Source organism: Dendrobates tinctorius, unplaced genomic scaffold (assembly GCF_039654945.1).
Source record: "Dendrobates tinctorius isolate UK_male_01 unplaced genomic scaffold, ASM3965494v1 ptg000092l, whole genome shotgun sequence".
Lineage (NCBI taxonomy): Eukaryota > Metazoa > Chordata > Amphibia > Anura > Dendrobatidae > Dendrobates > Dendrobates tinctorius.
In genome coordinates, this window is record NW_027361760.1 from 9965071 (window position 1) to 9986372 (window position 21302).

Sequence of the window (21302 nt, forward strand, 5' to 3'; positions counted from 1 at the left end):
TACTAAATGTTTCTAAGTGATAAATTAAGGAATCTATGGCCACCCCATGAGGGATCGATGGATATAATGAAACCACATCACTTGTAATCCAGGAGTATTGATCCTCCCATACAAAATTTTCCATCATGGTAACTAAAGCTTTGGTATCTCTGATGTAACTGGATTTCTTTCACCAGAGGCTGTAAGTAGTGATCCACCCATTCTCCTAATCTCTCTCCCAAAGATCCAATACCTGCCACTATAGGACGTAGTGGAGGTGGAAATAAATCCTTATGGACCTTAGGGAGGGAATGGTAAATAGGAACAATTGGACAGGTGACATGTAAATAGTCAAATAACCTCTGTGTTAGGCTAGTTTCACACTTGCTTTTTTTTGCAGCGCGTTTTTCCCGCAAAAAAACGCATTGAAAAAACGCATACATAAGCATACAACTGCTGCGTTTTTTTCAAGCATTTTTATGAGCATGCATGAAAAAAACGCAGCGTTTTTATGCGTTTGTATGCGTTTTTAGCGCGTTTTTACCGCGTTTGCGTTTTTTTCCAACATTTTTAGGTGGCCCCTCACACTACCCAAACCATGACTTTACTAACCCTAACCCTGACCCTAACCCTGACCCTAACCCTGACCCTAACCCTTAACCAAATCATACTTAACCCTAACCCAAACCCTAAACCCTAACTAACCCTAACCCTAACCCTGACCCTAACCCTAACCCTGACCCTAACCCTGACCCTAACCCTAACCCTGACCCTAACCCTAACCCTGACCCTAACCCTAACCCTAATCCTGACCCTAACCCTGACCCTAACCCTAACCCTGACCCTAACCCTGACCCTAACCCTAACCCTGACCCTAACCCTTAACAAAACCATACTTAACCCTAATCCTGACCCTAACCCTGACCCTAATCCTTAACAAAACCATACTTAACCCTAACCCTGACCCTAACCCTAACCCTGACCCTAACCCTAACCCTAACCCTTAACAAAACCATACTTAACCCTAATCCTGACCCTAACCCTGACCCTAATCCTTAACAAAACCATACTTAACCCTAACCCTGACCCTAACCCTGACCCTAACCCTAACCCTGACCCTAACCCTGACCCTAACCCTTCACAAAACCATACTTAACCCTAATCCTGACCCTAACCCTTAACCAAACCATACTAAACCCTAACCCTGACCCAAAACCCAACCCTGACCCTGACCCTAACCCTAAACCCCCTTAACTAACCCTAACTCTAACTCAAACCCCTAAATTCCATGGTTAAAAAAAAAAAACGCATATGCAAAAAAACGCTTACATGAGCATGCCAGTGCGCACATATGCGCATCCATAGACTATAATGGCCATTTTTAGCGCAAAACGTGCGCATATGTGCGCATGCGCTTTTTTGCAGGGCCAAAAAATGCAACATGATGCGTCTGGAAAATCCAATCGCACACCCCAAAAAAACGCAGCGCATGAAAATCGCATACATGCGCTTACAAGCGCGCAGGTATGCGCACCCATGTTAAAGATAGGGGAAAAAACGCATGCGCAGGTTAGCGTTTTTTTCCAGCGCTAAAAAACGCAAATGTGAAACCAGCCTTAGAGCCCCATTGAATAAGCCCTCCTCTAGCAATGCTTTAAGCTCCCCATTACATTCAATAGTAGGATCATAGAATATTTCTTGATAGGCATGAGAATTCTCAAGGTCTAATAAATTCAACTTTTCATACAATCCTGCATTAAGAATAACTACTCCTCCCCCTTTGTCAGCCTCACTTACTAACAGATCTTTATTACTTATTAAATCCTTTAAAGCCATTCTTTCTTTTGTAGATAAATTATTTCTATATATAGGGTTATTTCTAATTTCTTTATCCAGCTCTATAAGTTCACTTTCCACCAGCTCCTGGAAAGAATCCAGGACTGGTGGACGTGACTTCAGGGGATAAAAGTGAGGATTTTTTGTATGAAAGGTTGAATTCAGATCTATATAACTATCTGTGCTTTCACATTGTAGTTTTTTTGCAGACAAAAGTGTTTTTTGTTCTTCATAGGATAACATGATATCTTCATCTATAATAGACATATCATCATATAACTTTGTAACATTATCATCAGAAAAATGACATTTAATGGTAAAATTGCGTGCCAATTAACATCTAATAAGGTTTTATACAAATCAAAGTTATACGTCGGACAATAGCCTAGTCCTCTAGATAACAAGGAAATTTGCCGTGCACTTTACAGCAGTAATTTTTCCTATCTCTGCCTATATTTATAATATGCTGCGATGGATAAATATTTTTAATCTACGTTTGAAATAAAGAAAAAGATTTTTTATGTACTTCAAACTTGGCTCGCTGGATTCATCTCCTTTTCGCATTTATTGCATATTTACTTACAAGAGTTTAGAAAGGTTTATAAAAGTTATTTGCTATATTCTAATTGTATTCTAATAAATGTAGTTTTTGCTCTAAGTGGTCTGATTACTTATATGATGGTGAGAAACTGAATAAGCAGGATGTTAATATTTGACAACAGTAAATTTATTGTTATGAACTGGCCATTTATGAAGGAGTCGGAGTCGGAGCCGGAGTCGGAGTCGGAACCTGATAAAATCCAGGAGTCGGAGTCGCAACTGTGGCTTACCGACTCCACAGCCCTGATGGCGACACTGATGTCATCATAGGTTGCAAGCCCCGCCGTCGCTCATTATGATGTCATAATGGTTGACTATGGGATGGAGGATGTGTGACGGGTATATGGGCACGGGACTATGGGATGGCAGATATGTATATGGGCACAGGACTATGGGATGGAGGATGTGTGATGGGTATATGGGCACTTGACTATGGGATGGAGGATATGTTTGACGGGTATATGGGCACGGGACTATGGGATGGCGGATATGTATATGGGCACGGGACTATGGGATGGAGGATGTGTGATGGGTATATGGGCACTCGACTATGGGATGGCGAATATGTATGATGGGTATATGGGCATGGGACTATGGGATGGAGAATATGTATGATGGGTATATGGGCACGGGACTATGGGATGGAGGATATGTATGATGGGTATATGGGCATGGGACTATGAGATGAAGGATGTGTGATGGGTATATGGGCACTCGACTATGGGATGGCGAATATGTATGATGGGTATATGGGCATGGGACTATGGGATGGAGAATATGTATGATGGGTATATGGGCATAGGACTATGGGATGGAGAATATGTATGATGGGTATATGGGCACGGGACTATGGGATGGAGGATATGTATGATGGGTATATGGGCATGGGACTATGAGATGAAGGATGTGTGATGGGTATATGGGCACTCGACTATAGGATGGCGAATATGTATGATGGGTATATGGGCATGGGACTATGGGATGGAGAATATGTATGATGGGTATATGGGCATGGGACTATGGGATGGAGGATGTGTGATGGGTATATGGGCACTCGACTATGGGATGGCGAATATGTATGATGGGTATATGGGCATGGGACTATGGGATGGAGAATATGTATGATGGGTATATGGGCATAGGACTATGGGATGGAGAATATGTATGATGGGTATATGGGCACGGGACTATGGGATGGAGGATATGTATGATGGGTATATGGGCATGGGACTATGAGATGAAGGATGTGTGATGGGTATATGGGCACTCGACTATAGGATGGCGAATATGTATGATGGGTATATGGGCATGGGACTATGGGATGGCGAATATGTATGATGGGTATATGGGCATGGGACTATGGGATGGAGAATATGTATGATGGGTATATGGGCATGGGACTATGGGATGGAGAATATGTATGATGGGTATATGGGCATGGGACTATGGGATGGAGGATGTGCGATGGGTATATGGGCACTTGACTATGGGATGGAGGATATGTATGATGGGTACATGGGCACGGGCCTATGGGATTGTGGATATGAATGATGGGTATATGGGCACAGGACTATGGGATGGAGGATAATTATAATTTGCTATAACTAACCACAGTTAGTTACTATGCCCGGGCATATATAGATACATCTGTTCTATGTGTATGTATCTATTCTAACATGTCACTCTGATTGTACTGTACGCGGCAGATTATTTGCTGACTTTTACTCTATATTATTAATTTATATAGCACCATTGATTCCATGGTGCTATTCATGAGAAGGGGTTACAAATTAAAGATGTTACTTACAGTAAACAAACAATAAAAGACTGATACAGGAGGTGAGAAGACCTCTGTATCAACCTTGCGGGCTTACATTCTACAAGATGGTGAAAGGAGACAACAGGTTGGGGGGTTGCAGCAGTTCCGGTGTTGGTGAGGCGGTAGCTCCGGTAGTGGTGAGGAGGTAGCAGGGTCATTGAAGGCTGTAAGCTTTCTTGAAGAGGTGGGTTTTCATGTTGCGTCTGAAGGATCCGAACGTGGTTGATAGTCGGACGTGTTGGAATTCCAGAGGATGGGGGATATTCGGGAGAAGTCTTGGAGGCGGTAGGATGAGGAGCGAATAAGTATGGAGGAGAGAAGGAAGTCTTGGGAGGACCGGAGATTACGTGAGGGAAGATATCGAGAGATTAGTTCAGAGATATTTGGAGGAGACAGGTTATGGATGGCTTTATAGGTCAGTATTAGGCTGGGTTCACATTACGTTATAGCAGTCCATTAACGCTGCCATTCAGCCCCACACGACGCATGCCGTAAAACGGCACGCGTTCGCGATGTGCCGTCATACAGTGACGGAGCCTCAGACGCAGGCTGCAGCGTGAGGCTCCGTCACTGCTAGCGCAGATGGAGCATCTGCGCTAGCGGTATAGCATAACGCATATCAAATTATGCTATAACGTTAATGCAGCCCATCAACGCTATGCATTGAACGGGCTGTGTTAACGCAATGTGAACCTAGCCTAAGGCTACTTTCACACATCAGGTTTTCGGCGTCAGGCGCGATCCGGCGTCGTGCCGGAGCGCCGGATCCGGCAAATATTTCGTAAAACCGGATGTGACGGATCCGTTTTTTTACCGGATCCGTCTTGTTCTTGACAGACAAAACCGGATCCGTCTCATTCGGTTAATCCGGTTTTTGTTCCGTTTTTTGACGGATTACGCCGGATCCGGTTTTTAAAATTGACCCTTGTGGCCTTCAGAACGGGATTGGCTACTGAAAAATTATATATAGCGTGTTCCTACAGCCCTTCTTTGACAGGTTGTAGAGGAGAAAGTGCAGGTTGGAGAGAAGAGCAAGTTACTGGCGAAGATGGATGTTGTGATTGGAAATATTTTGAAGAATTTGGCGGATTTTACAGCGGAGGCGAATCGTTTGAGGGTGATTGTTCTGGAGAAGGAGAGAGCGAGACAGCAGCGCATCAGGCATCGTAGACGACGTTTGTGGATCCACCCCATCACAGCCAAGAGAATGACGCGTGGGGTCTATTCTACACTCTGCATGGACCTTAGACGAAACCCGGATAAATTTTTTGGATATGTTCGGATGAAAATGGAGAATTTTGTTTACTTGGTGGAGCGCATTGCACACCTCATAAGAAAAGCAGACACCTATTGCCGCTTCTCTGTTTCACCCGCAGAGCGTCTGATGGTGACTTTAAGGTAAGCCACATTTATTGGATATGCTCGCATCAGAGCACACTTTCACTGCAATCTTGTTGGTGGTAGTTTGTATCTCCAAGTGTTATAGCTGAGTTTTGGTATGTAATGCTGTGATTTTAAACTAATTGATTGTTTTTTAATTCCCCACAGATTTCTTGCAACTGGAGAATCCCTTTCGTCACTGCATTTCCAGTACAGACTCGGGATTTCCACCATATCTGGAATAGTGAAGTACACATGCCGTGCACTGTGGGACTCCTTAGCTGAAGAGTTTTTACCAGAGCCCACAACAGAGAGGTGGATTGAAATTTCAGAAAAGTTTCAACAGATATGTCAGTTTCCGAACTGCTTGGGCGCTGTGGACGGGAAACATATCCGCATTGTAAAGCCAGCCGGATCAGGATCGGAATATTTCAATTACAAGAAATATTTTTCCATTGTCCTCATGGCCATCGCTGACGCGGAATACAAATTTATTGCTGTTGATATTGGGGCCTATGGCCGCTCCAATGACTCTCAAGTTTTCAAACTGTCTGCCATGGGGCGTAAACTGTATGGAAACACCTTCTAGTTCCCACGCCCTAGACCGCTGCCGCAAACATCTGGTCCACCTATGCCATTTGTCTGTGTAGGGGATGAAGCCTTCCAGCTGTCAGAACACCTTTTGAAACCGTACTCTAGCAGAGGATTGACAAGAACAAAACGCATTTTTAATTACCGCCTCACAAGAGCAAGAAGAATGGTTGAATGTACCTTTGGTATTCTGACAGCCAAATGGCGGGTCCTATTGACTGCGATCAACCTCAAGACAGAAACTGTGGACGAGGTGATCAAAGCTTGCGTGGTACTCCACAATTTTGTTATCTGCAAGGAACCCATTTCCATTGAGGACACCTCTGAAGAAACCACCTTGCAAGATTACCAGGACATTACCACAAGAAGTTCTGTGACGGTTTCAGTAATGAGGGACAATTTTGCACTATACTTTATGTCACCTCAAGGCAGAGTACACTGGCAGGATGACAGAGTGTGAAAGATTTGTGCCCTTAACCAAACTTGTGTACCTGCTGTACCAACAGTATATACCTTTGCCAACCAAAGTTGGCTATCTTGTCATGGTCTTACTATTTTTACCTTTAGGCCACAGGTGTGTACCTGGTTGTGTTTTATGCAAAGTATTTCACCTTGGAACAAAAGTTGTGTACATTTTTAGGTTAAATACTTTGCTTCAAACACAACCAGGAACACAACTGTGGCAAAAAGGTAAAATGTACCCACAGTTATATACCTGGTTTTGAATACCTTTTTACCTTTGAAATACCCTGTATTTAACCTTTTTTTTTTAAACATAGTTCGCCGCAGAAAGAAATGACAGACAACCATTGTGAAACGATAATTTAACTTTTATTTAAAATATTTTTTTTTTGTAAAATGTTTTTAATGTGCAAAAAACTTTTTTAATAAAGGTTTTAAAACCAATAGGCATTTTTTATTAAAAAACACATTACAAATCTGTGTAGTGTGGGGTGGAAATACTGCTGGAGGGGCTGCGGGACACTTCGACACTGGGAGTGTGGAGAGACGACTGGGATCGTGGTGGGGAAGGAACAGTTAGAGGTGAAGGTGTGGAAAAAGCTACAGAATGGGTGGACATGTGTGAGGCAGAAGAGGTGGTGGGCGGTAGAGTGGAGGGTTGGGCAGGGACTGTAGGAGCAGATGATGTTGATGGCAAGTTGTACGGGGAAGGAGTTTGGTACGGGGAAGGAGTTTGGTACGGGGAAGGAGTTTGGTACGGGGAAGGAGTTTGGTACGGGGAAGGAGTTTGGTACGGGGAAGGAGTTTGGTACGGGGAAGGAGTTTGGTACGGGGAAGGAGTTTGGTACGGGGCAGGTTGCTGGAAGTGGGGAGATGTCTGGTACTGGGGAGGTTGCTGGTACTGGGGAGGTTGCTGGTGCTGGGGAGGTGGATGGTATGTAATAGGAGGGGGAGGATGGAAAGTGGCTGGAGGGGGTGCAGGTGGAATCATAGATAGAATCATAGAATCGTAGAGTTGGAAGGGACCTCCTGGGCCATCTGGTCCAACCCCCTGCTCAAAGCAGGATTCGCTAAATCATCCCAGTCAGATGTCTGTCCAGCCTCTGTTTGAAGACTTCCATTGAAGGAGAACTCACCACTTCTTGTGGCAGCCTGTTCCACTCATTGATCACTCTAACTGTCAAAAAGTTTTTTCTAATATCTAATCTGTGTCTCCTCCCATTCAGTTTCATCCCATTGCTTCTAGTCTTTCCTTGTGCAAATGAGAACAAAGTTGATCCTTCTACAATGTGACAGCCCTTTAGATATTTATAGACAGCTATTAAGTCTCCTCTCAGTCTTCTCTTTTGCAAACTAAACATTCCCAAATCCTGCAACCTTTCCTCATAAGACAGGGTTTGCAGACCGGTCACCATTCTGGTCGCTCTTTTCTGAACTTGCTCTAGTTTGTTGATGTCTTTTTTAAAATGTGGTGCCCAAAACTGGACACAATATTCCAGATGAGGTCTGACCAAAGAGGAGTAGAGGGAAATAATGACTTCACGTGATCTAGACTGTATGCTTCTGTTAATACATCCTAGAATTGCATTTGCCTTTTTTGCTGCTGCATCACACTGTTGACTCATATTCAGTCTGTGATCTATTAGTATACCCAAGTCTATTTCACATGTGCTGTCACTTAGCCCTATTCCTCCCATTCTATATACGCTTTTTTCATTTTTATTGCCCAGATGTAGTACTTTGCATTTCTCCCTGTTAAAAACCATTCTGTTAGTTGCTGCCCACTTCTCCAGTTTATTTAAATCTTTTTGAATCCTCTCTCTCTCTTCTCTAGTATTAGCTATCCCTCCTAGCTTTGTGTCATCAGCAAATTTAATCAGTTTACCCTCAATTCCTTCATCTAAATCGTTTATAAAGATGTTGAACAATACAGGGCCCAGGACAGAGCCCTGTGGTACCCCACTTGAGACATTCTTCCAACTGGATGTGCAGCCATTTACGACCACTCTTTGGGTCCGATCACTAAGCCAGTTATGAATCCACCTAACAGTTGCCTTGTCCATTCCATACTTAGCCATTTTTTCAATAAGGATTGTATGAGAGACTTTGTCAAATGCTTTGCTGAAGTCAAGATATAGTATATCTACAGCATTTCCTTGATCCACCCAATCAGTAATACCATCATAGAAGGAAATTAAATTAGTCTGACATGTCTTATTAGTTACAAACCCATGCTGACTCTGCTTAATCACTTCATTCTTATCCAGGTATTGACATACATGTTGTTTAATAATTTGTTCAAAGATCTTTCCTGGTATAGAAGTCAGACTCACCGGCCTATAGTTGCCTGGGTCCACCTTCTTCCCCTTTTTGAAGATAGGAACAACATTTGCTCTTCTCCAGTCTTCTGGAACTTCTCCTGTTCTCCAAGGATTTTCAAAGATTATGGAGAGGGGTTCAAAAATTTCTTCTGCTATCTCCTTCAGTACTCTGGGGTGTAATTCATCTGGACCTGGAGACTTGAATTCATTTAGGTTAGCTAAGTGTTTCATCACTATCTTTCTATTCCCTTAATAGGACAGTGAAGAACAGTTGATGTTACATTTCCTTTCTGAGAGAAAACAGATGCAAAATAGGAATTTAAAAGTTCAGCCTTCTCAACATCCTGTCTTACCATTTCATCATTTTCATCCTGTAAAAACCCTATAGCATCTTTGACTTTTCTTTTACTTTTGACATATCCCCAAAATCCTTTATTATTGCTTTTGACATCTCTTGCAAGCCTCAATTCATTTTCAGCTTTAGATAATCTGATTTGTGCCCTGCTGGTTCTGCAGACAGCATTATATTCTTCTTTAGATATGCCTCCCACTTTCCATTTTATAAACATTTTTTTCTTCCTTTTTAGCATGTGCTTAAGTTCTGTGTTCATCCATCCTGGTTTCCTTAAATGCTTCCTATTCTTCCCTCTTTTCGGAATTGTTAACAACTGTGCTTTGAGAATTTCATTTTTCAAGATTTCCCATCCTTCCTGGACATTTTTGTCTTTAAGGATATCCAGCCATTGGATCCCTCCAATTCTCTTTCTGAATCCCTTAAAATCTGCCTTTCTGAAATCTAACCTTGACGTCTGAGTCTTCACAGGTCTTCCGCCTCTAGTTATCCAAAATTCTAAAATAGCATGGTCGCTACTTCCTAGGGTCCCAGCCACTTTTACCTCCTCAACCATTTCCTCCCTGTTTATAATAATTAGATCCAAGGTAGCAGTTCCCCTTGTTTTCTCCCTTACCTTTTGGAAGATAAAGTTGTCAGCAAGAGAGGATAAGAATTTCCTTGACCTGTTAGTTTTGCCTGAGAGAGATTCCCAACAAATGTCTGGATAGTTGAAATCTCCCATGACAACTATGTCATATTTTTTGGAGAACTTGGCCATTTGATGCATAAAGAGTTCATCCATATCTTCAGCTTGCACAGGCGGCCTGTAGTAAATGCCTACAATGGTGTCCTTTCCATTGTTCTGTCCTTGTATTCTTACCCAAACAGTTTCCACAGAACTCCCAGTCTCTGAAGCTTCAATCTCTGTGCAGATATACGCGTTTCTAACATACAATGCGACACCCCCTCCTCGTTTATCAAGTCTGTTTCTTGCAAATAAGTTGTATCCTTCTAGTCTTGTATTCCAATCATGTGTATTGTCCCACCAAGTTTCAGTGATTCCAATGACATCATATTTCTTTTCCTGTGTTAGTAGTTACAATTCTCCTTGTTTGTTGTCCATGCTTTGTGCATTAGTATAGAAACATTTTAGTTTGTGATTGGTTTCTCTTTCTCCAATATTTTTATTAATTAGATTCTTTCGTCTTTGTTCTTCCTTTCCACTTCTAATAGCAGAGTTCTCAATAGCATTTGTCAGGTGTATGGCTTTTTCTGGTCTTTTGCTTCCCTTCCCACGTTGTTCTAGTTTAAAGCTCTCCTTACAAGTGTAGCAAGGCGACTTCCAAATACCTGCTTTCCAGTCTTCGTAAGGTGCACCCCATCTCTAGCAAGTAGTCCATCGTATAAGTAGTTCACTCCATGATCCAGAAATCCAAATCGTTGCTGACGGCACCATCGACGTAGCCAGTTGTTCACCTGCAGAATCTTATTCCACCGCCTTGTTCCATGGCCATCCACTGGGAGGATGGAAGAGAAGACCACCTGCGCTCCCAGTTCTTTCACTTTCTTGCCTAAGTCTTCAAAGTCTCTGCAGATGGTTTCCAGGTCGTTTCTTGCGGTGTCATTTGTCCCCACATGTAGTAGCAGAAATGGGTAGTCATCTGTACAGGAACTACTGTGGTGGGAGGAGGAGGTTGGGAGGTAACGTGCTGGAGAGCACCGTGGCATGAATGCATTACATGCATCTGCTGGGTAGGAGAGAGCGTTTCCATGCGCTCCACAACAGACCTGAAAAAGGTGTGGTTTGGCGAAGATCTTGCTTCTGAATGCATGGTTTGCAGAAGTGTCTTCACCTCCAGAATGCTGGAGTTGATCTGCTGAAAGCCTGCGGAGATTTGCTCTGACAAGACTTTTAGACAGTTCTGGAAAGATGCATTCAGATGCAAGAACTCTGGCGCATAAGTCTTTTCCTGACCCCTCTGCCGCTGCCGCCCAGTACCCGCAGGTGTACTAGAGGTGGCAGGGGCAGAAGGGTGGGGTAAAGGGAAAGCGATCTCCTCACCAGCAGCTTCATGTAATGTAGGCGGCCACGATGCCCCTGTGCTGGTGGATGGGACAGATGGGTCGAATGTGTGGGAAGGCTGGGAGGGTGCAGATGTACCGGGGCGGTCGAAGTGTCCCTCGGTGCCGGTCTCCTTAGGGATCGTCTCAGAAGGGTCCAATCGTGCAGGCTCCCGAGTGCTGCTCACCGTGCTGTGGAATAAAGAGAAAAAAAAAACAATTAAAATAGTGAAATGGTATGGCCCTGGCTGAAAAAAAAAGTTACATAGAAACATTTTTTTTTCACATGTGCTGTGTAATATTTACCTTCTGGTGACCATTGTTTCCCGGAGGAACGACAGGGCTTGTGCGTACTTGTACTTGCTCCTGCGTCCTCCAGATCCACTCGGGGCCCGCATCTCTTTATTGAACTCCTTCTTGAAACGATCCCTCACAGACCGCCACCGCTTCACAATTCTGTCCCCTGAAACAAGAAAGGAGTGGTTAGTATACAACATCAGTGTTTCCCAAACTCCAGTCCTCATGGTCCCCAGGGGTCATGTTTTCAGGATTTCCATAGTAAATGGAAATCCTGAACACATGATCCGTGGGGACCACGAGGACTGGAGTTCGGGAAACACTGGTTTACATCAAGCAACCGGTACTGTATATACTTACGCTCTTTAATCTGGGCCCGAGCATCGAGGTCCTCCCAGCGGTCCACAAGGAGCGAACAGATTTCCTCCCAGAGTCGTCGGGTAATGATCAGGTCAGCATGGCGGCGGTCAGCCATATTCCATAGAAGCTCCCTTTCTCTGACGAGATCGATGAGGTGGTCCACATCAATCTCTCCATCCTCACCGTCAGAGTCGGGAGCACGCTGTGAAGGCTGTTAAAGAAAAAGACAAAAATAACATAATTAGCCTCCACAAAAGAAATGAAATAAAAAGTGCAAAAAAACAAAGCAAAAATATTTATACTTACACGCTGGTGACCCCCGCGTTGCTGTCGCCGACGACCCTGGGAGGCACTGCGAGGACCTCTTGGCCGAGCACCAGATTGGGAAGACTAGAGAAGAAAACAAAAAATGTTATGTCTTTGGATGTAGGCATTTGTTTGCTGTGTGTGGTCTGCAGTACATTGTTTTCTATGTGTTGTGTGTAGTGTGATGTTGTGTTTCTGCGTTTGATGCAAAAAACTTACCAATTGTGAGCCCACTCCAGGTGTCTGTCCACCCCTTCTTCCTTCTTCTGGGAGCTCCTCTTCATCTTGTGATTCCTGTTTTGAAATAAAAGGCAATGAATAGACATATATCACAGAGATGATGGATTTTGGAAATAAAAACTTACCGTCAAACGCTGACGATGCGAGGTAGGGCTCCCAGAAGAAGATGTGCTGTCTTCCTGCTGGCCAGACTCCATGCCTATGGGTGGTGTTACTGCTGCTGCCAGTGCTGCCACTGTTGCTGCTGCTGCATCTCTTGGGTGGCTGTTGAATAAAGAGAAACAAAGGGCCAATGAATATCTTGATATTCCATGGCCCTAGTTTGGAGGAATGGGGGATTTGATAATTACCATCTCTCATCTGCTGCTGGACTCCCCTCCCATTGTTCAGCATGCTGCTCCAATTGGGGTGGTGGTGGTGCTGATGGTGCTGCTGCAGATGTCTCCTGCGCCTGGTTCCTGTCTTGGGTGGCATGTTGGGTGTGGCTGAGGGTCCAACTGTCATGCTTTTATATATGTGTCTTGTGGGCAGAGCTACTGAGCATGCTCAGACCCAAAAAAACGGATCTGGCGCATTGCGGCGCTCATAGGCTTTCATTGTGTGAAAAAGCCGGACACGCCGGATCCGGCGTGTCCAGCTTTTTCGCCAGAGACAAAAAACGTTACAGTAGCCGTTTTTTCCAGACGCCGGATCGCGACACATTGCCGGATCCGGCGAAAACCGGATGAAACGCATGGCCATCCGGATCGATCCGGCTCTAATGAAAGTCAATGGTGGGGAAACCGGATCCGGCATTGCATTTCGCCGGATCCGGTTTTTGTCAAAAGCGCCGGATCGCGCCTGACGGCGAAAACCTGATGTGTGAAAGAGGCCTAAGTGATTTGAACTGGATAAGCTGAGGGAATGGGAGCCAGCAGTGAAGAGATTTGCAGAGGGGAGAAGCGGAGGAGTACTGAGGAGAGAGATGAATTAGTCGGGCAGCAGAGTTAAGGACGGACTGGTATGTGTCTGTTTTGAAGAATATTTTGTTTGAAAACGATCTGTAAATGACAAGAGAATTGCTGTATGTAAAAGCTCATGTTAAAAATCGCATTCCAATCGGATAGCAAATCGCACTGCATTCAGATGTACCGTATTTTTCGCTTTATAAGACGCTCCGGATTATAAGACGCACCCCAAATTTTGAGGAGAAAAATAGGAAAAAAACTTTATTTTTAATAAAATGGTGGTGCATCTTATAATCCATGCGTCTTATTGCTTTCCAGGGGTGGTGACGGAGGAGGCCGGAGTGGAACATTGCTGCTGGGATGAGGGGGTGTTTTGATGTGCAGCGTGCCGCTGCCGGTGTCTGTTACTGCCGCAGCCCTCTGTCCCCTGATGCTTGCCACCACCGCCACGCTGTCCCCCGGTGCCTGCTTGTCACCACCGCCGCACTCTGTCCCCCAGTGCTTGCCACCACCGCCACGCTGTCCCCCGGTGCCTGCTTGCCACCACCGCCGCGCTCTCCCCCGGTTCTTACCGCCACCACCGCGCTCTGTCCCCCGGTTCTTACCGCCACGCTCCTATCCCCCGGTGTTTGCCGCCATCGCCGCGCTCTGTCCCGTTCTGAGGGTACTTGCCGTGGCACTCTGTGCCCTGATGCTGCCGTTGCGCTGTCCGCCACCGCCGCGCTCCTGTCCCCCGGTGGTTTCTTCCGCCCCACCGCCGCCGCCGCGCTCTGTCCCGTTCAGCGTGGGGGGTCTCTGTCGCTCCATGCCTGCTTTCTTCCTGGAAAATGGCCGCCGCGCATGCGCAGACGGACATCTCGGCACTGAAATCTCGGGAGATGAGGTTTCAGCGCTGAAATCTCATCTCCCGAGATTTCAGTGCCGAGATGTCCGTCTGCGCATGCGCGGCGGCCATTTTCCAGGAAGAAAGCAGGCATGGAGCGACAGAGACCCCCCACGCTGAACGGGACAGAGCGCGGCGGCGGGGTAGAAGAAACCACCGGGGGACAGGAGCGCGGCGGTGGCGGTCAGCGCAGCGGCAGCATCAGGGCACAGAGTGCCGCGGCAAGTACCCTCAGTGGCAGCGCAAATGTATATCCTCTTTGTAAGACGCACCCCCTTTTTCCCCTCAATTTTGGGGGAAAAAAAGTGCGTCTTACAAAGCGGAAAATACGGTAAATGGGATGCTAGGTGTGAGAAATCAGATTGTACTCGCATGACACTCCTGCAACTCATGGCAGGGAGACTCGGACCGATTTTTCATATGTTAAGTGTGACCCCAGCCTTAAAGAAGACATTGAAACATGCTATCTTGACCAAATGAACAAAAGTGCCCATTAGGGTGACCGGATCTCATATGGGGGGGGAAAAATGTCGGAATCTTGTTCGTCTGGACCCCACAAAACGATTCCACTTTCCAGATATTGAGATAGCCAAAATTTCAGCTCGATCAAACGACGTTAACCCGTGCCGCTCGTCGCTCAAAGTTTGAAAAAAATCCAAATTGAGGTATTTTAAGATTTAGGTATTTTGCATAGAATGTGACAACAACATTGCAGAAATAGCCCTGACCAAATTTTCGAACCATTTGTGGTATTTGAATGCAGAGTTGGTGGGATTATCGTTTTTTGATCCCACCATTACAGACAATGAAAAGTTGTTAATGGCTAATAAATTGCTCAGTAGCACAGATGAACCATCAGAGCACGCTAACCTACATGAGTTGATAATTTTACATAGTTATCTTATCTATTCTAGAGCTTTTGTTAAAGTAGTTTTTGAAACGTCAGAATATAATGCTCGGCATTTGCTTACAACTTGCAGGACATATTGCTTTGTTCTTCATCTTTTGTCAGAAGGTCGTTAAAGTTGGTTACTTCCTACCTCTTTTAATTTTTCTTTCCTAACTTTTGGATTTACAACCCTAGCGTGCTCTGATGGTTCATCTGTGCTACTGAGCAATTTATTAGCCATTAACAACTTTTCATTGTCTGTAATGGTGGGATCAAAAAAAGATAATCCCACCAACTCTGCATTCAAATACCACAAATGGTTCGAAAATTTGGTCAGGGCTATTTCTGCAATGTTGTTGTCACATTCTTTATAGTCTAACAGACTATGCAAAATACCTAAATCTTAAAATACCTCAATTTGGATTTTTTCAAACTTTGAGCGACGAGCGGCACGGGTTAACGTCGTTTGATCAAGCTCAAATTTTGGCTATCTCAATATCTGGAAAGGGGAATCGTTTTGTGGGGTCCAGACGGACAAAATTCCGACATCGATTTTTTTGCAGTCACCCTAGTGCCCATTTTGCTATGCCAACCATTTCAAAACTTAAATTACAGCAACTTATAATAATGCAGGAGTGGGGAACCTTTTTCCAGCCGGGGGCCATTTTGAAATTTCTACCTTCATTCGGGGGCCACACAAAAATGATCACCTTGAAAATTACCCAAGTATATTTAGTCAAATAATTAATTATGGTAACTCACCCTTAGGCTGGGTTCACACGTAGCGGAACGCTCGCGGAAATTACCGCGAGAATTCCGGAATTCCATTCCGCGGGAAAAACGCATTTTAAATTCCAGCAATTTTCCCGTGGAAAAACTAGCATTTTGCAAGCGTAATTCGCTTGCAAAATGCTAGCATTTTCCAAGCGATCTGTAGCATCACTTGGAGAACTGATTGACAGGTTGGTCACTCTCGTCAAACATAGTGTTTGACAAGTGTGACCAACTTTTTACTACTGAGGCCGCCTATGCAGCATCAGTAGTAAAAGATAAAATGTAAAAAATAAAAAAAGTTTAAAAAAATGGTGTTATTCTTACCTTCCGACGCCCCACGCAGCCTTCCCCGCCTCTCTACACGCTCCGGTTCCCAGTAATCCTTTGCGAAAATGCCCGCGATGACGTACGTTCTTGCAGGATCGCGACATCTCGCGGTAATTCGCAAGACTTTGCAATCCCGCGAGAACAGACGTCATTGCGGGCATTTTCGCAAAGGAGTACTTGTAAAGGGAGCGTGGAGAGAGGCGGGAAGGCTGCGCGGGACGTCGGAAGGTGAGAATAACAATATTTTTTATTTTAAATTCTATTTTTTACAGGGATATGGTACCCAAAGCCCGGAGGACAGTCTCCTCCGGACCGTGGGTACCATCCGCAATTGTTCTGCTTACTTTTCGCATGGTGGGCACAGCCACATGCGGAAAGTAAGCAGAACAATGCATTCCTATGAGTGCGGAATCGCTGCGATTCCGCAAAATTAATGAGCATGCTGCGTTTACCGCGAAGCAATTCCGCCGCGGTAAAAACCGCAGCATTAGCACAGCATTGCGGAATCCCATAGGAATGCATGGGATGCTTGTTTTTCGCGGTTAAAACCGCCGCGGAAACGCGAAAAAAAACGCCACGTGTGAACTCAGCCTCAATGTGACGGCTGGAGCTGCTGCTCTTTGATGCAGCTGTGATGTTAGGGGATACTGATCATGTTGCTTCTCACAGCTGCTTTTCTAGGTTTGGGTTGGCCAGGAAAGCAGTCAACTTTTTGTCATAAGTTTTGTAAATCATATACCGTATTTTCCGCTTTGTAAGACGCACTTTTTTTCCCCAAAATTTGGGGGGAAAACAGGGGTGCGTCTTACAAAGCGGACATGCCTTACCTAGGCTGTGATCGGGGGCGTCCGGCGGTTGCTGGCCGCTGCTGCGGGTGTGTCCGGTGCCGCGTTGTGTGCCCGTCGATGCCCGGGGCTCTGCCAACATTGTGCGACAGGCCAGAGCCCCGGCATTTCCTCGGTTCCGTGTGCCGGTAAAAAGATGGCCGCCGGCGTGTGCGCAGATGGGATCTCGGGACCCAGTTCTCGAGAGATGAGATTTGAAATCTCATCTCTCGAGAGCTGGGTCCCGAGATCCCATCTGTGCACGGGCCGGCGGCCATTTTCCCTGGGTTCCCTGTGTGCGCGCGGTGGTGCCTGCAAAAAAATGGCCGCCGCCCGTGCGCAGATGGGATCTCGGGAGCCAGCTCTCGAGAGATGAGATTTCAGATCTCATCTCTCGAGAACTGGGTCCGAGATCCCATCTGCGCACGCGCCGGCGGCCATTTTTTTTTTTACCGGCACTTCAGCGCACGTATACAGGGAACCGAGGAAATGCTGGGGCTCTGGTCTGTCGAACAATGTCGGCAGAGCCCCTGGCATCGATGGGCACACAACGCCGCACTGGAGGCACCCGCAGCACCGGCCTCCAACCGCCGGACAAGTGGAGAAACCTGACACCAGCACAAGACTCTGCAGCAGCAACGGCACACATCGGAGCCCCCCCTCATCCCTGAATGCGGCCTGCAGCATCACTCCACGCCTGCCTCCTCCAGCAGCGAGCCTGGGACCCCGCTACACCGCAGCCACCAACCCCGGTAAGCAATAAGATGCAAGGATTATAAGAGGCACCACCATTTTATTAAAAAATATTTTTTTCTTATTTTTCTCCTCAAAAATTGTGGTGCGTCTTATAATCCGGAGCGTCTTATAAAGCGAAAAATACGGTACATCACATAGGAGACACTGAAACAGCTGTATATACACCACATAGGAGATGGGACTGCTATATAATCATCACATAGGAGACACAGGGACTGCTTTATATGCATCACACAGGAGATGCTGAGACAGCTGAATACACACCACATACAAGATGATGGGACTGCAAAATATACATCACATAGGACACACAGGGACTGTTGTATATACATCACATAAGAGACACAGGGACTGCTGTATATACACATAACATAGGAAACATTGAGTCTGCTATATATGCATCACAGGAGACTCTCGGGTCATATAAATTACAAGAGGGGCTGGGAGTCATAAACATTACAGGAAGTGCTAGAACATATTCATCACCGGGGTGGCTGGGGGGGGAATAGACATCACTGAGGGGTTATATACATCACTAGGAAGCATAGACAGCACTGGGGGTATACATGTCCCTGGGAGGAATGTACAATACTGGTGTGGTCACATACATCACTGGCTATATACATCACATGTGGGGAGATATACAGCAATGGGGGCGATATACAGTACTCCGTGGGATATACAGCACCTCTGGGGCAAATGAATCACTGGGGAATATACATATCACTTGGGGCAGATACAGCCCGGGGGGGATATAGAGCACTTTGGGAGGGGGGATATACAGCACTGGAGGAGAACAGGCATCGCCGGGGAAGCACATAGATCATCGAGTGGGGCTCATAGATCATCGGAGGGACAGAGATCACCAGGGGTGTCACGAAGATCATAGGGGGTGCACACAGACCACATGGGGGGCACAAATCGCAGAAGGGCACATAGCTGGAGGAGACAGATCATATGGAAACACAGATCACATGGGAGCACAAATATCAAAGGGAGGTACATAGCACGGGGTCACAGGGGGGACATAGATCACAGGGGGCATATAGTTAGGGCCACAGAGATCACGAGCAGCCACAAAGATAACATGGGGCACATACCTGGGAGGCACAGAGATCACAGGGAGGCATATAGTTTGGGGAGGCACAGAGATCATATTGGGGCACATAGCTGGAGGGCAGAGATCACAGGGGGGGGGCCACAGATCACCAGCAGAAAAGCACAGAGCTGCGGGCACAGAAATCACCAGCAGACAGGCACAGAGCTGCCGACACACACAGAAATCACTCGGCTCTGGACTCTAGTATGGCAGCAGCTCCTCTTTCAGGACAGGAGATGGGAGCGCATTGGGCGCTAATCCCGCCCACCCTGATGAGGTCATCATTCATGTGCAGGTAGGCAGCGTTCTGTAATCCATGCTGTGTAGCATGCACATGGGAGTTAAAGGGTTGGCAGCTGACAGGATATGGCTGCCGACTGAGGATTGAGGACTCTGGGGACCTGCCCGCGGGGCACAGGAAAGGTCACCACGGGCCGGAGGTTCCCATCCCTGGCATAATGAGACTACCATACTGGAAGAAGTATGAATGCATCCCGGATTACTAATTGCATGAACGTCGCGGAAGCAAACTCCAAGAATTTTATGAAAAACATAACACCATACAATAGTGCAAACACTTTTGCATCAATGGGTGTATAAATTGACAAATCAATTAACAGGAAGTCAGGTCCTTTCTGTTACAGAATCCATGGGCAAATTTACGATGCATCATTTGCGCTGCACCATAATCAAAGTGAATCACCAACATACGCCCAGTTATAGCTTCTGGATTTGGCTCAATCCTTGAATAAAACAATGCACAATACAGCCAACAATGGATGCATTTATAATGTAACGGAAAATCTTTAAAGAATTCTCGAAGATATCAATCCAATCCAGAGAACACGTTAAAATTTTAACAAGATCAAAACAGCATGACTTTTGTGAGCGAAAAGGTAAATACTGTTCACCCTGGCAGAATCAACACTCCAACTGCCAAAAGGGAAATTACTGCCATTTTCCTCAGCGCAGATCGTGCAAATAAAAAACTGAAGAAAAAAAAAAAAACAGTTGGTTAATGAAATGTGACTCAAGTTCAATGGTATTCATACCACTTTGCCATTCGTAATGGTACTTTTAGCCAGTTTCTTAATGCTGGAAAGCTGACCCAACAATTTATGGTTTATGTCTATTGTAAAACTGAGGCAAATTGTTTTAATTGGGTGCACAAAAATCAAAGAACTGTAAGCTAAAGAATATGACTTTCTTCACCAATTCGTGGACAACCACTGTTTCAAGGATGGAGATATCTTACCTGGAAAAAAAAAAGGAATATTGCCCTCAACTTTCCAGAGAAGTCCAAGAAATATACAGTGTCAATGGTCAGGAAATATGGCAAATCTGACCTATTTGTTACAATCACGCGCAATCCCAAATAGAGGGAAATCAGGGAAAACTTACTTCCCAGTGAACAACCATGCGACAGGCCCAATTTAGTAGCTCGAGCATGTAACATGAAATTAAAATTGCTACTTGGAGACTTAACCAGATACCACAGATTTGGAAATGTTAATGGCATGGTGTATGCATTGGTGAGTTCCTAGCAAAAGAGGGCTCCCTCACGGACACGCATTGGTTTTTATGGACATGGAATACAAGGCATGTGAAAAAGAAAGAATAGACAAAATTGTTTGTGCAGAGCTCCCACACAAAGGCACTCATCTGAGGTTTTATGAAACTGTAGAATCTTGCATGATACATGGTCCATGTGGTCCAATGAATCCAAAAGCACCATGTATGGATAATGAGAACTGTGACTTCTGTTCCGAAACTAATAGCAATGTATATGGATACCCTAAACACCAGCAACGGGACGATGACTTTGTTGAACTTTGTGAAAACGGGGTTGATAACAGATGGGTTGTACCTTACAACCCTTATCTCTCTTTAACCCCCCCCCCCCCCCCCCCCAAGGTTGTTTGCACCCACTTGACCAGGCCAAATTTAACAATTCTGACCAGTGTCGGTTTATGAGGTAATAACTCTGGAACGCTTCAATGGATCCCACCGATTCTGAGACTAATTTTTTCATGACATAGCATACTTCATGATAGTGGTAAAATTTTTTCCATCTGACTTGCGTCTATTTGTGAAAAAATAAGTATTAGACCTGCCGATAATTATGTTTCCAGAAGTTCATCCTGACAGCACCATGGGAGGGGCATCCTCCTCCTCCTTACAGGGACAGGAAAGCACATGAGAGGTTAAAAGGTCCCC

General features: G+C 45.4%; 2 protein-coding genes across 6 annotated transcripts in view; both read right to left on the bottom strand.

Annotated features, from left to right (window-relative positions):
- Nucleotides 1–21302, bottom strand: part of ECHS1 (enoyl-CoA hydratase, short chain 1) — a 329387-nt gene that overhangs the window by 283661 nt on the left and 24424 nt on the right. The window contains exon 1 of one of the 2 annotated variants that reach the window (XM_073586318.1): nucleotides 4290–4904. The exons of the other annotated variant lie outside the window; for it this stretch is intronic. Coding sequence (XP_073442419.1) covers nucleotides 4290–4392 — 103 coding nt within the window. The 5' untranslated portion in view covers nucleotides 4393–4904. Of the gene's footprint in view, nucleotides 1–4289; nucleotides 4905–21302 lie in introns of those variants that run through there. 2 annotated transcript variants of the gene reach the window in all.
- Nucleotides 7015–14183, bottom strand: LOC141098479 (uncharacterized). Of its 4 annotated transcripts, XM_073586315.1 has the most exons (7): nucleotides 12937–14183; nucleotides 12712–12850; nucleotides 12566–12640; nucleotides 12347–12430; nucleotides 12041–12251; nucleotides 11690–11846; nucleotides 7015–11575 (listed from the first exon to the last, which is right to left on the bottom strand). In XM_073586315.1, the coding sequence occupies exons 2-7, from the start codon at nucleotides 12781–12783 to the stop codon at nucleotides 10894–10896; spliced, it is 1281 nt and encodes a 426-aa protein (XP_073442416.1). In that variant the 5' UTR covers nucleotides 12784–12850; nucleotides 12937–14183; the 3' UTR covers nucleotides 7015–10893. The 4 variants fall into 4 exon arrangements, with proteins under 4 accessions (XP_073442416.1, XP_073442415.1, XP_073442418.1 ...); XM_073586314.1 differs by having other exon boundaries at nucleotides 12566–12850; XM_073586317.1 differs by lacking the exon at nucleotides 12937–14183 and having other exon boundaries at nucleotides 12712–12922.

Coding starts and splice junctions, on each gene's coding strand:
- LOC141098479 (XM_073586313.1), bottom strand. CDS start 13,090: ATGACAGTTGGACCCTCAGCCACACCCAACATGCCACCCAAGACAGGA. Junction 12,252..12,346: donor AACGCGGGGGTCACCAGCGT/GTAAGTATAAAT, acceptor TTTCTTTAACAG/CCTTCACAGCGTGCTCCCGA. Junction 11,576..11,689: donor GAAACAATGGTCACCAGAAG/GTAAATATTACA, acceptor TTTATTCCACAG/CACGGTGAGCAGCACTCGGG.